The sequence below is a fragment of the Aotus nancymaae genome, unplaced genomic scaffold, assembly GCF_030222135.1.
Source record: "Aotus nancymaae isolate 86718 unplaced genomic scaffold, 86718_ANA_hifiasm-v0.15.2.pri h1tg000010l, whole genome shotgun sequence".
Lineage (NCBI taxonomy): Eukaryota > Metazoa > Chordata > Mammalia > Primates > Aotidae > Aotus > Aotus nancymaae.
In genome coordinates this window covers 29,628,282-29,645,854 of record NW_026988421.1, presented here as the reverse complement: position 1 = coordinate 29,645,854, position 17,573 = coordinate 29,628,282, and the positions used below count along the sequence as shown (strand labels likewise).

Genomic DNA, 17,573 nt, shown 5'->3' with positions numbered 1-17,573 from the left:
TTTTGCTTCCGAGGTCAAGGCGAGTAGCGTGTGCTGGAGACTCACGTTGCGGGTGAAGTGGAAGAGACGAGAGTGGTCACCCGGGGCCAGGGGCCGGCGCGGCGGAGCTCAGAGTAGTAGGGCAGAGTGAAGACACGGGGAACAATAGAGACGGGTATTCCTTTGGGATCGGGAATTGGCAGGAGTCGTGCAGGGCGCTCTCGCCGCGTTGAGGTCCCAGTGAGGGGAAGGAGCAGCGGAAGAGGGTCTCTAGTCGGGGCCTAGGGCAAAGGGACTACAAAAAGGATGCCGATGGCTATAGAGATGAGGACGACGAGGAGATGTTGTGGAGGGGCAGTAGAGGTGAGGAGATGATGCAGAGAAAGCGTATCAGTGAGGAACTGTTTAGAGGGTCAGAGAGCTGAGGTGGTGGAGAGAAACTGTAACGGACCATAGAGGTGAGGGAGCCATTGTAGAAGGACATGGACGTGAAAGGGTCACGTAGCTGGGCATATGTGTGAAGTAGCAACGTAGAGGGGCTGAAGAGGAGAAGTTCATGGAGAGAAAGAAGGCACCTAGAGTGAGCTCCGCAGAGTGCTGCGTCGGGTATACCTAGAGTCTGGTCTATTGAAGGCACGCTAACCAGGCACCTAAGGCATTTCAAGTAGTGAATTCCCACATTTGGCTAGGAATGTGGGTCCTCCTCCGAGGTGGGAACCCCCTCCGTATCTTGCTACCCCAGCGTGGGGAGTGGATGGGTCGGAGGGGCCTGCCCCGAGGCTTGGCCCCAGGGCCTCCTCGCAGACGGTACAGGAAGGAGTCTCTCCCAGCCTTGGAGATACCAGTGTTGCCTGTAACTGCAACTGAAATCCGCCAGTATTTGCGGGAGCATGGGATCCCCTTCCAGGATGGCCATAGTTGCCTGCGGACACTGAGCCCCTTTGTAGACTCATCGCAGCTCAAAGACCAGACTGCTGTTAACACTTCTTTCAGCCTCTACATTGACAAGACCACAGGCCGCTTTCTCTGCATGACCAGCCTAGCAGAGGGGAGCTGGGAAGACTTCCAGGCTAGCGTGGAGGGGGGAGGGGATGGAGCTAGTGAGGGGCTTCTGCTTAGTAAGGCTCCAGAAGTTGAGGACAGTGAGGAGGTCTGGAGGATCTGGAACCGAGCAGTACCTCTCTGGGAGCTGCCTGATCCGGAGGAGGTTCAGCTGGCTAATACAATGTTTGGCCTTACCAAGATTACAGATGACACACTCAAGCGTTTTAGTGTGCGATATCTGCGAACTGCTCGCAGTCTTGTCTTCCCTTGGTTCTCCCCTGGGGGCTCAGGATTACGAGGCCTGAAGCTACTACAGGCTAAATGCCAGGGGGATAGAGTGAGCTACAAGGAAACCACCATTCCCCAACCTAGTGCCTACCACAATCTGTTTGGATTACCACTGATTAGTCGTCGAGATGCTGAGGTGGTTCTGACGAGTCGTGAGCTTGACAGCCTGGCCTTGAACCAGTCCATGGGGCTGCCTACCCTTACTCTACCCCGAGGAACAAGCTGCTTATCCCCTGCCTTACTCCCTTACCTGGAACAGTTCCGGCGGATTGTATTCTGGTTAGGGGATGACCTTCGGTCCTGGGAAGCAGCCAAGTTGTTTGCACGAAAACTGAACCCCAAACGATGCTCCTTGGTGCGGCCAGGAGATCAGCAGCCTCGTCCCCTGGAGGCCCTGAACAGAGGCTTAAATCTTTCTCGTATTCTTCGCACTGCCCTGCCTGCCTGGCACAAGTCTATTGTGTCTTTCCGGCAGCTTCGGGAGGAGGTGCTAGGAGAACTGTCAAATGTGGAGCAAGCAGCTGGCCTCCCTTGGAGCCGCTTCCCAGACCTCAATCGTATCTTGAAGGGACATCGAAAGGGCGAGCTAACGGTCTTCACAGGTAACCCTTTGAGAAATCACTACTTAGGGTAAAGGGGCAGAGGATCAGGAGACAAAAGCAGGTGGGTTTGGGCCACTGACAATGTTGAAAAGGAAGTTTGCCGCTTCCCACCAGTGTTAAATCCCTGACCTATGTCTTGGTTTCAAGGGTAGGACTTCCTCCTCACCCAGGTCTGTTCCACCCCGCTGCAGGGCCAACAGGCAGTGGAAAGACAACATTCATCAGTGAGTATGCCCTGGATTTGTGTTCCCAGGGGGTGAACACACTGTGGGGTAGCTTCGAGATCAGCAATGTGAGACTAGCCCGGGTCATGCTGACACAGTTTGCAGAGAGGCGACTGGAAGATCAACTGGACAAATATGATCACTGGGCCGACCGCTTTGAGGACCTGCCCCTCTATTTCATGACTTTCCATGGGCATCAGGGCATCAGGTGAGGCTCCCAGGTTTCAGGCACCTTGCTTTCCCAGACAGATTCCAGCACTTAGGAACCTTTGGTTTCTTTTCCAGCTCCAGCAGGAATTCCTTCAGCTCCTTAGGTTTGGAGTTTTTCAAAGAATGATAGGGCAGGGTTGGGCACAGTGGCTCATGCCTGTAATCCCAGCACTTTGGGAGGCTGTGGTGGGAGGATCACTTGAGCCCAGGAATTTGAGATCAACCTGGGCAATATAGGGAGACCCGCCCCCCCATTGAAATTTTTTTTTCAATTAGGCTGGGCATGGTAGTGGCACACTCCTGTGGTCCCAGCTACTCAGGAGGCTGAAGTAGGAGGACTGCTTGAGCCCAGCAGGTTGGGGCTGCAGTGAGCCGTGATCACATCACTGCACCAGCCTGGGCTACAGAGCAAGACCCTGTCTCAAATTATCATAATAATAGAAGGCAGAAGAGGCAGCCAGGAGCGTTTTCAGGATGCCCGTTCTGCTTGGGGTGGTCTAGAGAAAACTTGTCAAACTTCTTGCCTCTCCTCTTCTCAGGACTGTAATAGATACAATGCAACATGCAGTCTACGTCTACGACATTTGTCATGTGGTCATCGACAACCTGCAGTTCATGATGGGTCACGAGCAGCTGTCCACAGACAGGTGACATCCTCTCTTGTCTAGCTTGAGCCCGCTTGGACATACAACACACCCTTCTCAGGCAGCTGGCCTCTAGGCACACACGGTGTGCTCTCTTATTTTCTGAAATGTGTGCAGGCACGTACCACCCCCATGTGCATCATATGGAGGTGTGGGGTGTGGCAGCAGGATGTATGGACAGGGATCTGAGTGAGTCCTTGGGTAGAGGGAGGTAGAGTGGGCTGTGGTAGTTTGTGGGGAGATGTGAATGAATCAAGAGTCTGGGTACGTTCTTGCCCTTCTCTGTCTAATAAGCTCTTTGTGTTGCTGGGATGGGGGCAGGATTGCAGCTCAAGACTACATTGTTGGGGTCTTTCGGAAGTTTGCGACAGACAATAACTGCCACGTGACGCTGGTCATTCACCCCCGGAAAGAGGACGATGACAAGGAACTGCAGACAGCATCCATTTTTGGCTCAGCCAAAGTGAGTGGCCTTTAGAGGAGCTCAAGCTTTGGAAAGTAGAGTGGGCAGGTGTGACCAGGGACAGCCCTCATTCAGCCTTAATCATCCTGACTGTCCATCTGGAGCAGACAGGAGGCAGTGCCTCTGGGGCCATGACATGAGGAATGTGTGTGCTGGGAATACAAAGGCTGATAGTAGCTGGTTCTTTGCTCTCCTTGCCCTCCAAAAGCTCACATCCTCTCATGTGGGAAACAGTAAGACAGAGATTGCAACTCAGTATGATAAGAGCTATGACAGGGCAGCACAAGTATTTGGAGAGCAAAGAGAAAAGATGTCTAAGTCAGCCTGGAACATCTGGGAGACTTCCCAGAGGAGGTGACAACAAAGGTTGGGTTGAGGTTTGGTAGACAATGGGTATTAGATAATCAGGTAAATGGAAGGGCCTTCTGGGCATGAGGCCCAGCCCAATCCTGGAGCTTCTAGTGATACACTGAATGCCTATTACATACCAGGCCTGGGCTGGACACAGGGAATTCAGGGCAAGGAGCACAAATCATGTGCCATGATGGAGCAAACATGGAGCTGGGAAAAAGAGTAATGCAGAAGAGGGAAAATGGCAGGGAACTGTGGCTCACGCCTGTAATCCCAACACTTTGGGAGGCCGAAGCAGGAGGATCGCTGGGGCCCAGGAGTTTGAGACTAACCTGGGCAATGCAGTGAGACCTCGTCTCTACAAAAACTTTTGAAAATTAGCTGGACATGGTAGCATGCACGTATAGTCCCAGCTACTCAGGAGGCCGAGGTGGGAGGACTGCTTGAGCCTGGGAGGCTGAGGCTACAGTGAGCTGTGCTCACACCACTGCACTCCACTCCAGCCTGGGCAGCAGAGCAAAACCCTGTCTTTAAAAAAAAAAAAAAAGAAGAAGAAGAAGAATGGTCTCCTTCCTGAGATGTGACATTTAGACTGAGACCTAAATGAGAAGAACCTGAGGTTGAATGGGGTGGCCCACTGTGGAGAAGGAGAGGGAACAGCATGGGCAGGGTGTGAGCAGCAAGCTTGTCAGGGAACTGAAAGATCTGAGTGGCCCCAGTATCGTGGTCAGTAGCTCAAAGAGCTTTGGTGATGAGGGGAAGTTCTTTTCCCTCTTCCCATTCTTATCACTCCTCCCTGCCCTGTCAGCCTTCCTTTCTGCTTTGCTCATGTCTTCTTACTCCCGCTTTCCTCTTTCTGCCCCCTGTTCCCCAGGCAAGCCAGGAAGCAGACAACGTTCTGATCCTGCAGGACAGGAAGCTGGTCACGGGGCCAGGGAAACGGTATCTGCAGGTGTCCAAGAACCGCTTTGATGGAGATGTAGGTGTCTTCCCACTTGAGTTCAACAAGAGCTCCCTCACCTTCTCCACTCCACCAAAGAACAAGACTCGGCTCAAGAAGATCAAGGATGAAGCTGGACCAGTGGCCAAAAAGCCCTCTTCTGGCAAAAAGGGGGCTACACCACAGAACTCTGAGATTTGCTCAGGCAAGGCCCCCATTCTCGACCAGCCAGATACCTCCAAGCCTTCAAAGTGAAAGCCGTACAGAGCTGGTCACTGAAATGAGCCTGATAGGACAGGCAGGCTAGGGCATAGAACTCTGCGAGGGCTCCTGTATCCTGTGGTCATGAACTGTGTGTCTGAGGGGCCTAACCTAGGGCAGGCTTCCGAAGTGAAAAAATTCAATGTAGCAGACTACTGAGAAACCACTGTGTGCCAGGCTTTGTTGGAGGTCCTGTATATACAGCACTGAAAAGAGAGATAAGGTCTCTGCTCCCATGCATTCTAGTGGAAGAGACAAGCAAGCAACGAGCAAATAAGCAGAAAACCTAGTTTTAGTTCATGAAAAATGTTGTAAAGAAAATAGAAATGCGGGCTAGGTGCAGTGGTTCACACCTGTAATCCCAGCACTTTGGGTGGGCAGATCATGAGGTCAGGAGTTCGAGACCAGCCTGACCAACATGCTGAAACCCCATCTACTAAAAATAGAAAGATTAGCTGGGTATGGTGTGCACCTGTAATCCCAGCTACTCAGGAGGCTGAGGCAGGAGAATCACTTGAGCCCAGGAGACGGAGGTTGTGGTGAGCCAAGATCGCGCCACTGCACTCCAGCCTGGGCGAGAGAGTAAGACTCTCTCCAGAAAAAAAAAAAAAAGGAAAAGAAAATAGAAATTCGATAGCATGCTGGCAGGGTAGTGTGGATAAGTGGTCTGAAAAGGTGTCTCTGCTCTGAGGGCATGTGAGCTGGGGCCTAAACAACTAGAAGGAGAGAACCACATGAACATCCAGGGAAAGGGATCCAGGAGAGGGGAAAAAGAAATACCAAGCCCTGAGGTAGGGATGAGCAGGTCAGAACCAAGGCGGTGAGGTCAGGCCCCCTGGACCTGGGAGGCATCGGCGACTTCATGCAAAACTCCAGCCTAGGCTTTCAGAGTCTAAGGGTAATATGGTGTGTCCTGAGCCCCTCTGCTCCCCACTTTGTAGAGCCTGGCATGGGGTAGCAATGACTAGAATTGGATTCTAGGTGCTTAGCCCTGCAATATCAGGGCTTCACAGGTGGGAGCTGCTGCCCGCTGGGTTGCTTGGCCATAGAGCCATAGAAGGAAGCTGTCAGTCCAGAGTGCCTGCCACCTAGATACTGATGCCATTGTGTGCTGCCTCAGACACCTGGAGTTGGGACGTTTTGTAGAGCCTTTTCCAGTTTTACTAAAATATTTTTCCATTGCTTCTGTTTCTGTGCTTTTTCTTATTCATCCACCAGGTGTCTCCCCAGTCCATAGCTGAATTTCCCTCTCAGGATTGGAAATAGATGGGTTCCCTTCCACTGCTTGCGGCCTTTGAGCGGTGGGCTTCTAAGGAAGCAGGGACATTAAAGGGCCTTCACACCCCACCTCCCCTTTCCATCTCTTCTTGGCCTAGGGAAAACAAGACGGTCTGTCCTCATACCTAACTTCCCTGAGGGTCTCGAGTGACTCCTGGCACAGGTGCTCATTCCTGGGCCACATGCCCGGGGCCCTCCCTGACTGGCCATTCCTCTGTGATGTGAGCCACTCACTTCCCAAGTGGACTTAGACTCAACATATTCTCTCTACCCCTCTCCATCTCCTGTACCCTCTCCATGATTCTCTTACGTTAATGTGTGCCAGAACTCCTGGAGATTGTGAAAAATGTAGAACCTGGGCCCCATTCTCCCCCTATCCTTCACCACATAGATTTCTCATTCTGGAAATTTGAGGAGGGGTACAGTAATCCTCATATTTAGCAAGTCCTGGAGGAGACTGTAAAATAGGTGATCCAGAGGCACTGTCAGAAATATGCCTAAATGATGACACCTTCTCATCTCTCATCCTCTGATATCCAGAAGTCCCAGTTTCCCTTTGGATTTGCCTGAAAGAGTCGTGAGAATGCAAGATGTTCTGAGAGGGCTGGGGAGAATCCTTTTGTAAGGGTTGGGGGAAGGTTTCTTGCTCCCTTTGGAAGCAGGGCTGCCTTGTAAAGGTCTTCCTTTCAACCTAAGAAGGGGCTTCTGGGACTGGCGGAGGGGTCTGTGGGCTCTGGAGTGTGAGAACTGTGGCCACGAATGTCTCCTGAAACATGCAGAGCAAGGCTGCTGGAAAGCTGTTCTCTGTGAGGAAGAACCTGGGGGTGGGGAGAGCTCCTCTAGGGCCTCCCTTCTTGGGGGTCTCTCCCAGACTGGCTGGAGCCAGGCCTCCCTAATCCCACAGTAATCATTCCCAGCCGTTGGCTGGTCTAGGCCTCATCCAGAGCCTGTAATATTGAACGGCAGCCATGTCTTCCAGAGGCACAATACCAGATGAGTCCTACCTGGAAGGATATGGGTTCCACATTCCTGTCTCCCTGGAATGCCTGGTGGGTTCTCAGATCCTTTAGAAGTTTCCAGTAGGGGATGTTTGTTAGGTCTCTGTGAACTGGGAATAGAGGAATAGATACAGACTTGCCTGTTTGTCTTGCCCCACCCTTCTAGTAGACACCCCCACACAGCACAAACCAGAATGATGGGGAGGGGAAGCCAATAACCCCCAGCCCCACTCCCTGCACAAACACATTCTACTCCATGCCTGCCTTAAACACCCCATGTCATGATTGGGCCCAGTCTGTTCAGATCCCTGGATTCTAGAAAGCAGTGGGGGGTCCCTAGGGCCTATGCAGATTTCCTGGGACAGGACTGGTCTGCCTACAGCCAACTGGATGGTAAGAATCTCCCTGACTCACAGGTTCGGTGGATTGGGAAGAAAAAACTTTTCAAAAAAATTTCCCCGAGAATTCAGGAAAGGCCTGGCTGAGCCGGGTCCAGTTGGATCTGCAGCCCTGTCCTCTGATGGACAGTGTGTGTCACACTTGGCTGTGAGGGGTCAGCTTTGGTCCTCCAGCAGCTTCCTCTCTGCTGTGGACGGGTTTCAGAAGCCACAACTCACTGAGGTCTCCCGCAGCCCATATGGCCCAGATACCTGTAGACCTACCCACATGCTACCTTGAGTGCCATGGCGGGAGGGAGCCCTTGGGGCCTCCTTGCAATACAGGCCAACTTCCTGTTTGTGCCTGTGGGTGGGACTTTATGAGTCTAAGAGAAGCCCAGCCATGCCCCCTGGGAGGTCAAAACCGGCAGGCCTGCTCACCTGGGCAGACACCCACTCCAGGGAGGGGGCTGTGCTGGTTCGGCTTGGGCGGCCCCAAGTGAGGTGTGTGCGTGGTGGGGGTAGGGGGGAGCTGCTCTGGTGAGACTCAAGTCTTCTTTGTGTGCTTCCCAGGGGTTTTCCCTGTACTTGGGGATTGGGCCCAGAGTGGACTGGTTGGGCTCCCAACCGAGCAGGGAGAGTGACGGAGTCAGGCTCTCTATAGGCAGCTTAGTTAAGGCAGCCAGGTAGCAGAATTCTCGGTCACGTGATGCTCGCCCCTTTCCCCAGGTGGAAAACCAAGTCCGGTAAGCTGTGAAGTCAGAGGCCAGAGAGGCATTCTCGGCCACCGTCTAGCCACTGTTAGGCTGGGCACTGGGTCGGCTGTTGGTGGGGTGCGGGGCGGACCACTCCCCTCCCCTCCCCGGGTCGGGGGCGCGGCCTGAGCCGCCCTGCCCCGCCCCGCTCTGCTCCACCAGGTCCGGCCAGGCGGGCGCCCGGAGCCGGGAGCCGGGAGCCGGGAGCCGGGAGCCCGGAGCCCGGAGCCCGGGCCCCGGAGCCCAGAGTTCGGAGCGGGCTAGGGAGTCGGCGTTGTCGCAGCGAGGAGGCGGGCGCGTTGGAGCAGGAGCGGCGCCGGAGCTGTAGCCGAGGCGCAGGTGGCGCTGGGTGAGTGGTGGGCGGCGGAGGTGCAGGAACTCCCGCCTCCCGCACATCCCCGCTCCAGAGCGAACTTTCCGCTTCTGGAGAAACTGGGGGTGGGGATGAGGAGGGGGGTCGGGCGCAGGCGAAGAGTCCGAACAGGGAAGCGACACGGAGACACATGCCAACGGGTCCCCACACACGCGTGCACAGACCCACGCCCGCACTTGGGACACGCGAACAGACATGCACTCGGAAAGGACGCGCCCAGTTGGCTACTCTTGCACTCCTAGGGACAGCGCCAGCCGGCGCGCGCGTACCCCCAGCGGGCAGGGCACTGTGCGGTCGCGTATTGGGTGGGGGAAAGGGGCAGGCCCGTGACCGCTGACGGGGGCAGGCAGGGTGGGACGCACCCAGAGGTTCCTGCTTCCTGGCCGCCCGCAGGTGAAGACCAAGACGTAAACAGGCGCGGGGCACGTGATCGCTCCGCAGATCAGTGGCCGGTGCCCCCAGCCCCAGTCCGGGGCGCGTTTGCTTGGTCCCAGGCCGGACGGCGTTCCATTCTCCGCCTGGAGCCGGGATAAACCCTCTCCCAGGCACCGAAGCACAGCGCCCCCTGGAGCCGGGGCGGAGCAGGAGGGCCGGGCTGCTGGGCAGGGCTGGGGTTACTCGGGCTCCTGGACGTCCTTCTTCCTAGCACATTCTTGGTGTCTACATCCCGGAAAGTTTCGGAGCCAGGCCCTTGATGGCAGTGGACAGCTGCCCCCGCCTATTACCCCCAGCCCAGAGAGCAGCTGTCTGAGCGCCTGCGGGTCCCCTTCCTACCCTCACCTCCACTCCTTGTGGGATTCCGAGTCTTCTCCCCCGAGAAAATTCATGAGTGTAAACGCCCTCTCAATACCGGAGTGGGCCTACCCCCCCCCCCCGCCCCAGCAAAAGGAGGGCGAGCTCCTCTCCCTAGGGAATGAGGGAGTGGGCAGTAGCTTGATGCCTTTTCCCCGCCCCACCCCCCACCCCTACACACACGCTGAGCCCAGCTGCCGCCTGAGCTGGGCAGGCTGCCAGAAAGAGGAGGAGGCTCTCGGTGCCCCAGGAGGAAGGGATCAGGGCAAGGCCAGAGGAGGGGGCTTTGCTGGGGAGAGGGGCTCAGTCTGTTCTTGTGAGGCTGAGGGTCTGGGGTGAGTCTGAGGGTGGTTGGGCTGTGTTTCCCTTTCCAGGGAAAAAGAAAGAAAAACAACCCTGTCCATAGAGCTAAAAATAGAGCTGAGAGCCGGCCAGGGCTGTGGCCTGGAAGGGGGGGATGCTCCTTCCTGGGGCCCGGACGAGCTCTGGCAGGCCTTGGCCCTGGGGGGGAGGGAGTCGTTAGGGGAGAAAGGCTGTCTTTGCCCAGGGATGCAGGCATCAACTGACCTGACCGGGTCACCGAGACCCTTAGGGGAAAGGCTGTGCTATAGGATATTTGTGAAGCACGGCGTGTGTGTAAGAAGTTGTCTGTGTGAGTGAATGTGAATAGAGGCTGTCAATGTGTGAAAGGTGGCCAGGAGACTAAGTGCATTTGAGACTGTGACTGGGTGCGAAGGACTGCGAATTGTGGAAGCCTGTCCACAACAGGCCTGTGACACCGTGTGTGTGTGTGAGATGGACTGGAAGATTATGGAAAGAAGGAACGCGGTCCCACGTGACAGCTGAGACTGCTTGTGGCTGCGTGGTGAGGCTGCCTATGGGAAAGGTAGTGTGGGTGTTAGGGAGACTGTGTTGTGCGCGAGAAGGTGAGAATATCTGCGACCCTGAGAAAGTGGAATGTTGTTTGCCGTGAGGCTGGTGTAGGTTTGGGCTGTAGGCTGGGACTGGCTCGCTCCAGTGATTGTTGGGGAGCCAGGGCCGCTCCTCTCCGAGAAATGACCTCTCTTTTAACAAGTGATCCCAAGAGGAGGCCGGCCTGAGTTCGCGGGGGGAAAGGGCACCGTGCCGGGGAGTGGGACAGGGCCAGCGTGGTGGGGGGCAGCTGGGTGTGTTCTCCGAGTCGGCCGCCAGGTGGCGCCGCCTCCGCGAAGCCCAGGTTGCCGCCTGCAACCCGCCGCGGGTGGGGCAGGCGCGGACCGAGCCTTGGCCACCGTCTCACGCTAGGGCGCGGGGCCCCGGGACCGGAGAGTGGGGGGCGGCCGGCCCTCGGCCGCCTGCTTGGGACTCTGAGGCTGAGAGCGTGTCAGGGAATTTTCGCCTGGAGAAGCGGAGGGGGAGGGGCCGCCGCCGCCTCGCCGGGGCTCTTTGTGCTGGAACAATGACCAGCTGCCGCCGGCCCCGGGGCCCGGGCTGGGGCGGAGGGTGACCGCCACCGCCGCCGCGCCGAGCCGAGCCCCCGGACACGCAGTCACAGGGCGTCGGAAGGAGGGCTCCCGACTGCCGCCGAGCAGCCCCTACGTGCGCCCCGGCGGACTCGCGTGACGCGGGTGCCGGAGAGTGTCCGCGGCCCGGGGCGGGGACGGCCCTCGGACCCTCCCCCGCTCAGCGCCGCCCACTCGCACCAGGCGGGGGCTGGCCTGGGCAGGGGGGCGCCGCGGAGGCGGAGGCGGGGCCGGGCCGGGCCGCTCAGAGTGGCGGCGCGCGGGCCGGGGCCGGGGCCGGGGCCGGAGCCGGGCGGCGCGCCTGTGGAGCGCTGAGGGCGGCCCGGGGCTGAGCATGGAGCAGCGCGGCGGAGGTGAGGGGAGGCCGGGGCTGGGAGGCGGCCTGGGGCGCCCCCAACTTCTGCGCGGTGGAGTCCAGCGGGGAGATGGCATTGCCCAGCCGCCCCCACTTGCTGGAAGGGGGGCTGGCCTCTGGAGAATGGGTCGGGGGCTCCCGGCTTCCCGCTGCGGAGCGGGAACTCGTGATCGCAGACTTGACCCCGCTTGACTGGTCCTTGGAGTTGGGGTGGGAGGGAGACTTTACCCAACTCTTCAGACCCCTCGCCGGCCCTGGACGAGCTCCAGCCCTCCGCTCCCCACAGCCCGCTAAAAGGGGGATGCTCCTGGGCCAGAGTGATTGTTTAGGGAGTGCTGGGGAGAATGAGGGGTTCCCATCTCCCACAGCCACAAACGCATTTCTCAAAATGGAGCCTCCACTTGCCCCTCCTTCTCTCTCGGGCTCCAAGAGCGGGAGCCGGGCCGGCTGGGCCTGGCTTTCCAGACTCCTGGCTCTGGCTCCCTGGGTGTGTGGCTCTCAGGGCCCAGCTCTGTGGCACTTTGGACTTAGGGGCCCTCAGCTCCATGGGGTTGGGGGGCCCTGGCTCACTGGGTCTGCCTGGCTTTCTCCTTGTCGGCTTGACCCTCGGGCCTCTCCGAGTCTTTGTCTCTTTTGGGTCCCTGTCTTTCTCTGAGTCTGTCTCCTTCCTTCAGTTTGCACTTTCTCTCTGCTCGCTGAAGTGGGGAAATACATTAGAGGTGCCAGCCCCCTGGGCCCCCTAAGTCCCTTCCCCACTGTTCTCTCCATACCCTGGAGCGGACCCAGAGAGGGGAGGGGAGGGGAGGGGAAGGGGTTCTCTATCTGCTCTGCTCGGGGCTGGGACGGGTTGGGTGGTCTGAGCCCCAGCCCTGCACAGGGGCCTGTGATTGCTCCCTGCACCTGGCTCACCCCTCCCCCAGCTCCCCACAGCTCCTGCCCCAGCCTAAACACCTCTTCCTGGTTCGCAGTGTCTTTTGACTTGGGTGGGAAGGAGGGCGGTGGATTTAATGGAGTGCATTCTAGAAAGAAGGGGAACAGATCAGGCAAAGGAGTTAGATAATGTCCCACCTCTCCCCACACGCCAGAAAGGGAAGGAAAGAGGCTCCCCCCACCAACTGGTCCTCAAGCCACCCAGGCTCCCACCACTCTGGTACCTGCCTGCTCACATTTACAGGCTCGCCTGCACACCCTGATGCACTCACCTTTCTAGTCACACACTCAAACACTTAGGAGCTCACACATAAACTCATATACTGATGAATCTGTTCAGGCACCATTTCATCCACACACCACAAATTCACTTGTTAGATCCACATTTATAACTTTCACAGGCTTTCTAATAATGACTCCTTACCCATGTACTTTTGTAAGATATACACATGTGAATTCACACAGGAACTCATGTATGTGAATGTACTGATAACATCAAACATGCGTAGACTCACATTCATGTTTTCACACACATTTTCATATACACACATGGTGTTCATTTCCATGCTCCTGTGCATGTAGTTACACAACAAATAACTAAATGCACACACTCCTACTCCCAACGCAATTCTCTGTCCACTTCTTGGCCCCGCTCTGCATGATGACTTCAGCAGATGCCTAAGTCCTGGTCATCAGTGGCCTCGGGACTGGGAGTAGGGAGGGGGTTCCGGGTGGAGGCTCACATCTGCTTCCTGGAAGGAGCAGGGCCTGGGGAGGTGGAGCCCTCTTGCCTGGGCTCCCTGGAAGTGAGGCTTTGGAGCAGCTGCCAAAGGTGAAGGCGGGGCATCTACCTTCCTTCTCTCAGGGTTTCTCTGGGGACCTTCTAAAGCTGTAGGGTTTCATAGAGGTTTGGCAGGGGGGCAGTGCCTGTGGAGGCTCCTTTAGGCCTGACCGATTGGATGTGCAGAGGCTAGGAGTTGTCATGGAAACTGGTATGAGCCTGCATCCACCTCTGGGAGGCAGGAGACCCTGAAGGACACCTGTGGACTCCCTAAGAGCTGTGGGTTTCTTATTTAGCCAGATCCACGGAGAGGCAGTTTAGCCGCCTCTCTAGGAGAAACTGAGGCCCAGCAGGGGGAGGCAGGGCACTGCCTGGCCTTGGCTCTTTGTTCCCTAATTACCATCTCAGGTGCTGATTGCAAACTTGAGGTGCCTCTGCCCAGACTGCCCTGTAATGAGGCCACCTGGCTCAGAGGGCCAGAGACCTGTGCTGCAAACTGCTAGAGACGGCCCCTCCCTCACCTGAGTCCTGGCCTCTGGGGAGGATATAGGATTGGGCTTGGGCCTGGGTCTTTGCTGCCAAGTGGCCCTGCAGTCATTACCCAGGCCTCCCATCCCTCTCAGCATCTCTGCCAAGTGGACTCAATCCTTAGCCCTATTCAGATCTGCATTGGGCAGTGTGGTCTGGGGCCCAGAGGGAATTGAGGTTCATGCCAGCGCTTGAAGGGGGAGTCTTGGTGGAGATTAGAGCTTGTCATTGATGTCAACAAGGCATTTGGCCGAGATCAGTGGGTCAGGAGGGGTCTCAAGGTAGAGGGACTCTGACACCACTGCCCTGCTTACAGGCCACCTGCGAGGCCGCTGGCCGGGCCTGAGTCTCTGCCACCATGGCCATCGTGCAGACTCTGCCAGTGCCACTGGAGCCTGCTCCTGAAGCTGCCACCGCCCCACAAGCACCAGCCATGGGCAGTGTGAGCAGCCTAATCTCAGGCCGGCCCTGCCCTGGGGGACCAGCTCCTCCGCGCCACCATGGCCCTCCTGGGCCCACCTTCTTCCGTCAGCAGGATGGCCTGCTTCGGGGTGGCTATGAGGCACAGGAGCCGCTGTGCCCAGCTGTGCCCCCCAGGAAGGCTATACCTGTCACCAGCTTCACCTACGTCAACGAGGACTTCCGGACAGAGTCACCCCCCAGCCCAAGCAGTGATGTCGAGGATCCCCGGGAGCAGCGCGCACGCAATGCACACCTCCGTGGCCCACCACCAAAGCTCATCCCTGTCTCTGGAAAGCTGGAGAAGGTGAGGACCGGCTCTTCCTTGTGGGCCTGGGTAGAATCGGGAGCTCCCTTGGGAAACTGGAATTTAGAAGCTTATATAGAGGAAAGAGTGTGGGCTCCAGATTCACCAGACTGGGTCCTAGTCCCAGCTGTCTCTCATTCTGGCTGTATGACCTCAGGGAAATCACTTAACCTGAGCCTCAGTTTCTGTAACTGAAACGAAGGTCAAATAACACATAGCATAGTGCCTGGCACGTAGCATGTGTGCAGTAAGTGCTTACATTCTGGTTATTCTGCACCAGCTGTACATTTGACTTTGGGCAAGGCCTTTCACCTTGCTGAGCCTCCATTTCCTCATCTGTGATGTGGGGATAGTGATAATATTTAGATAATGGGGACGAACCTTTCAATTGCTTGACACAAAGCTGACACTCAGGAGGCTTTCTGCCAGTGGCTGCAATTGTTATGACTATATGGCATTAGGGACCCTAGATGGGAGGGCAGGGAGTGTTGTAAGGGCTCTGCAAGATTGGGCAGCTTATCCCCAGTGTCACATGGCACCTCATTTCAGAACATGGAGAAGATCCTGATCCGCCCAACAGCCTTCAAGCCAGTGCTGCCCAAACCTCGAGGGGCTCCGTCCCTGCCTAGCTTCATGGGTCCTCGGGCCACCGGGCTGTCTGGGAGCCAGGGCAGCCTGACGCAGCTGTTTGGGGGCCCTGCCTCCTCCTCCTCTTCTTCCTCCTCCTCTTCTGCTGCTGACAAACCCCTGGCATTAAGTGGCTGGGCCAGTGGCTGCCCATCAGGGACACTGTCCGACTCTGGCCGAAACTCACTGTCCAGCCTGCCCACCTACAGCACCGGAGGTGCTGAGCCAGCCACCAGCTCCCCAGGCGGGCACCTGCCTTCCCATGGCTCCGGGCGAGGGGCACTGCCTGGACCAGCCCGAGGGGCCCCTACTGGGCCCTCCCACTCAGACAGTGGCCGATCTTCCTCCAGCAAGAGCACAGGCTCCCTGGGGGGCCGTGTGGCTGGGGGACTTTTGGGCAGTGGTACCCGGGTCTCCCCTGACAGCAGCTCCTGTGGGGAGCGCTCACCACCACCTCCCCCTCCACCCCCTTCGGATGAGGCCCTGCTGCACTGTGTCCTGGAAGGAAAGCTCCGAGACCGGGAGGCAGAGTTTCAGCAGCTGCGGGACGGTCTGGACGAGAACGAGGCGACCCTGTGCCAGGTGTGGTCAGAGGCAATGATGGGGAAGGGGCATGCCAGGACATCCCCGGTCCCTGGGAATGCAAGGGGCATTTCCATTTTGGCAGGGAAGGGGGTTGGGTAGTTGTGGTTGTGAGCCCCCTGCCCTCCCCACAAGTTATCTGGCTTAATTTGTGGAGTAGCCCCTCCACCCCCTTCCACCATGAGGCGTGGTGGCTCACATTTGTAATCCAGCACTTTGGAAGGCCAAGGCGGGTGGATTGCTTAAGCTTGGGAGTTTGAGACCAGCCTAGGCAACATGGGGAAACCCCGTCTCTACTAAAAATACAAAAATTAGCCGGGTGTGGTGGCATGTACCTGTAGTCCCAGTTACTTGGGAGGCTGAGGTGGATCACTTGAGCCCAGGAGGAGGGGTTACAGTGAGCTGAGATCACGCCATTGCATTCCAGCTGGGGTGACAGAGCAAGACTCTATTTCAAAACAAAACAAAACAGAAACCTGTGGGATGGAAAGGAGTCAGAGCGCAGGGATTCAAACCTTCACTGCCAAATACTGTCTTTTGGGCTTGAGCAAGTTGCCTAACTTTACTCAGCCTCCATTTCTTCATCCATAATAGGATATTTCTAGCTTCATAGGATTATTATGAGGATTAAATAAGGCAAAAGGTATAAAGTGCTCAGACTAATGCCTGGTGCCTAGGAAGTGCTATATAGGTGATTGCTTTTTTTTAATTTAATTTAATTTAATTTTTAGTAGAGACGGGTTTCCACCATGTTGGCCAAGCTGGTTTTGAACTCCTGGCCTCAAGTGATTCACCCGCCTAGGCCTCCCAAAGTGCTGGAATTACAGGCGTGAGCCACTGCTTTTTTTTTTTTTTTTTTTTTTGAGACAGGGTCTCATTCTGTCACCCAGGCTGTGCAGTGGTGTGATCTCAGCTCCCTGTAGCCTCAACCCCTTGGGCTCAAGTAATCCTCCCACCCCAGCCTCCCAAGTAGCTGAGACTACAGGTACATGCCACCACACCAGGCTAATTTTTTTTCTTTGTAGAGGCAGGGTTTCTCTGTGTTGCCTAGGCTGGTCTTGAACTCCTGGCCTCAAGTGATCCACCTGCCTCAGCTTCCCGAAGTGCTGGAATAACAGGCATGAGCCACCGCCCCCAGTCTGCCTGCTCTTGTTTTTGTTTCTGTGATCATCATAAAAGCAGTTAGCATTGTTGTTGCAATTATTATTGTTGTTTAATGGAATCCACCCTTCCTGAGCCCTCGGAAGTGGGCCGCCAGAGCAGACGGTGAGTGGGGAGTTGGGAGAACTGCCCAGGAGCTGGGTCTGTCTTCTCGCCTGCAGGCATACGAGGAGCGGCAGCGGCACTGGCAGCGAGAGCGCGAAGCCCTGCGAGAGGACTGTGCAGCCCAGGCACAGCGGGCACAGCGGGCCCAACAGCTGCTGCAGCTGCAGGTGTTCCAGCTGCAGCAGGAAAAGCGGCAATTGCAGGACGACTTTGCACAGCTGCTGCAGGAGCGCGAACAGCTGGAGCGGCGCTGTGCCACCTTGGAGCGGGAGCAGCGGGAGCTCGGGCCAAGGCTTGAGGAGACCAAGTGGGAGGTGGGCCAGACCAGGAGGGGGAGGGAGCAGGGTCACCCGGGGAGAGACCCTGGAAAAAGGGGCCCAGCCACACCCTCCCTCAGCCTGCCACCCCCAGAGGGCCTCCCCTTCCTCACCTCTGTGAGATGAGGTTCCCCTCTGCCCCTTTCTGGGAGGGGGGTCTCCTTGTTGGCCTGGTCTGGTGGCACGTAGCCCCGCTTCCAGCCAGCCAGTAGTAAGAACGTGGTGCTTGTGGTGTGGAGGCAGTATTCTAAGCATGTTAGTTACATGGAGCAGATCGTTTCATCCTCCTAACAACGCTGAGGGAGCTACTGTTAGTCTCCCCATTTTAGAGATGAGTAAA

The 17,573-nt window shown here is 56.8% G+C and overlaps 2 protein-coding genes and 1 long non-coding RNA gene across 4 annotated transcripts in view; 2 read left to right on the top strand and 1 right to left on the bottom strand.

Moving 5' to 3' along the window:
- The first annotated feature begins 3 nt into the window (after nt 1-3).
- Nucleotides 4-6,188, top strand: TWNK (twinkle mtDNA helicase). Of its 2 annotated transcripts, none has more exons than XM_012439359.2 (5): nt 4-1,913; nt 2,105-2,345; nt 2,887-2,994; nt 3,313-3,454; nt 4,680-6,188. In XM_012439359.2, the coding sequence occupies exons 1-5, from the start codon at nt 671-673 to the stop codon at nt 4,998-5,000; spliced, it is 2,055 nt and encodes a 684-aa protein (XP_012294782.2). In that variant the 5' UTR covers nt 4-670; the 3' UTR covers nt 5,001-6,188. The 2 variants fall into 2 exon arrangements, with proteins under 2 accessions (XP_012294782.2, XP_012294783.2); XM_012439360.2 differs by having other exon boundaries at nt 1,824-1,913; nt 2,167-2,345.
- On the bottom strand, nt 3,221-9,253 carry LOC135273988 (uncharacterized). Its single transcript, XR_010341756.1, has 2 exons — nt 9,150-9,253; nt 3,221-7,392 (listed from the first exon to the last, which is right to left on the bottom strand). It is a non-coding gene; the product is annotated as an uncharacterized LOC135273988 (long non-coding RNA).
- A 2,054-nt stretch (nt 9,254-11,307) lies between these two features.
- The window catches only part of LZTS2 (leucine zipper tumor suppressor 2), an 8,247-nt gene continuing 1,981 nt past the window's right edge, over nt 11,308-17,573 (top strand). Inside the window, exons 1-4 of the mRNA XM_012439345.3 lie at nt 11,308-11,434; nt 13,992-14,441; nt 14,991-15,650; nt 16,973-17,230. Of these exons, the coding sequence (XP_012294768.1) occupies nt 14,034-14,441; nt 14,991-15,650; nt 16,973-17,230 (1,326 nt within the window). The 5' untranslated portion in view covers nt 11,308-11,434; nt 13,992-14,033. The remainder of the gene's footprint in view (nt 11,435-13,991; nt 14,442-14,990; nt 15,651-16,972; nt 17,231-17,573) is intronic.

Bases quoted from the DNA above. Each gene is read 5' to 3' on its own strand.
- TWNK (XM_012439359.2), top strand. From the start codon at position 671: ATGTGGGTCCTCCTCCGAGGTGGGAACCCCCTCCGTATCTTGCTACCC. The intron at 2,995-3,312 runs GTGACATCCTCT...GGATGGGGGCAG, and splicing joins GAGCAGCTGTCCACAGACAG to GATTGCAGCTCAAGACTACA. The intron at 3,455-4,679 runs GTGAGTGGCCTT...CCTGTTCCCCAG, and splicing joins CCATTTTTGGCTCAGCCAAA to GCAAGCCAGGAAGCAGACAA.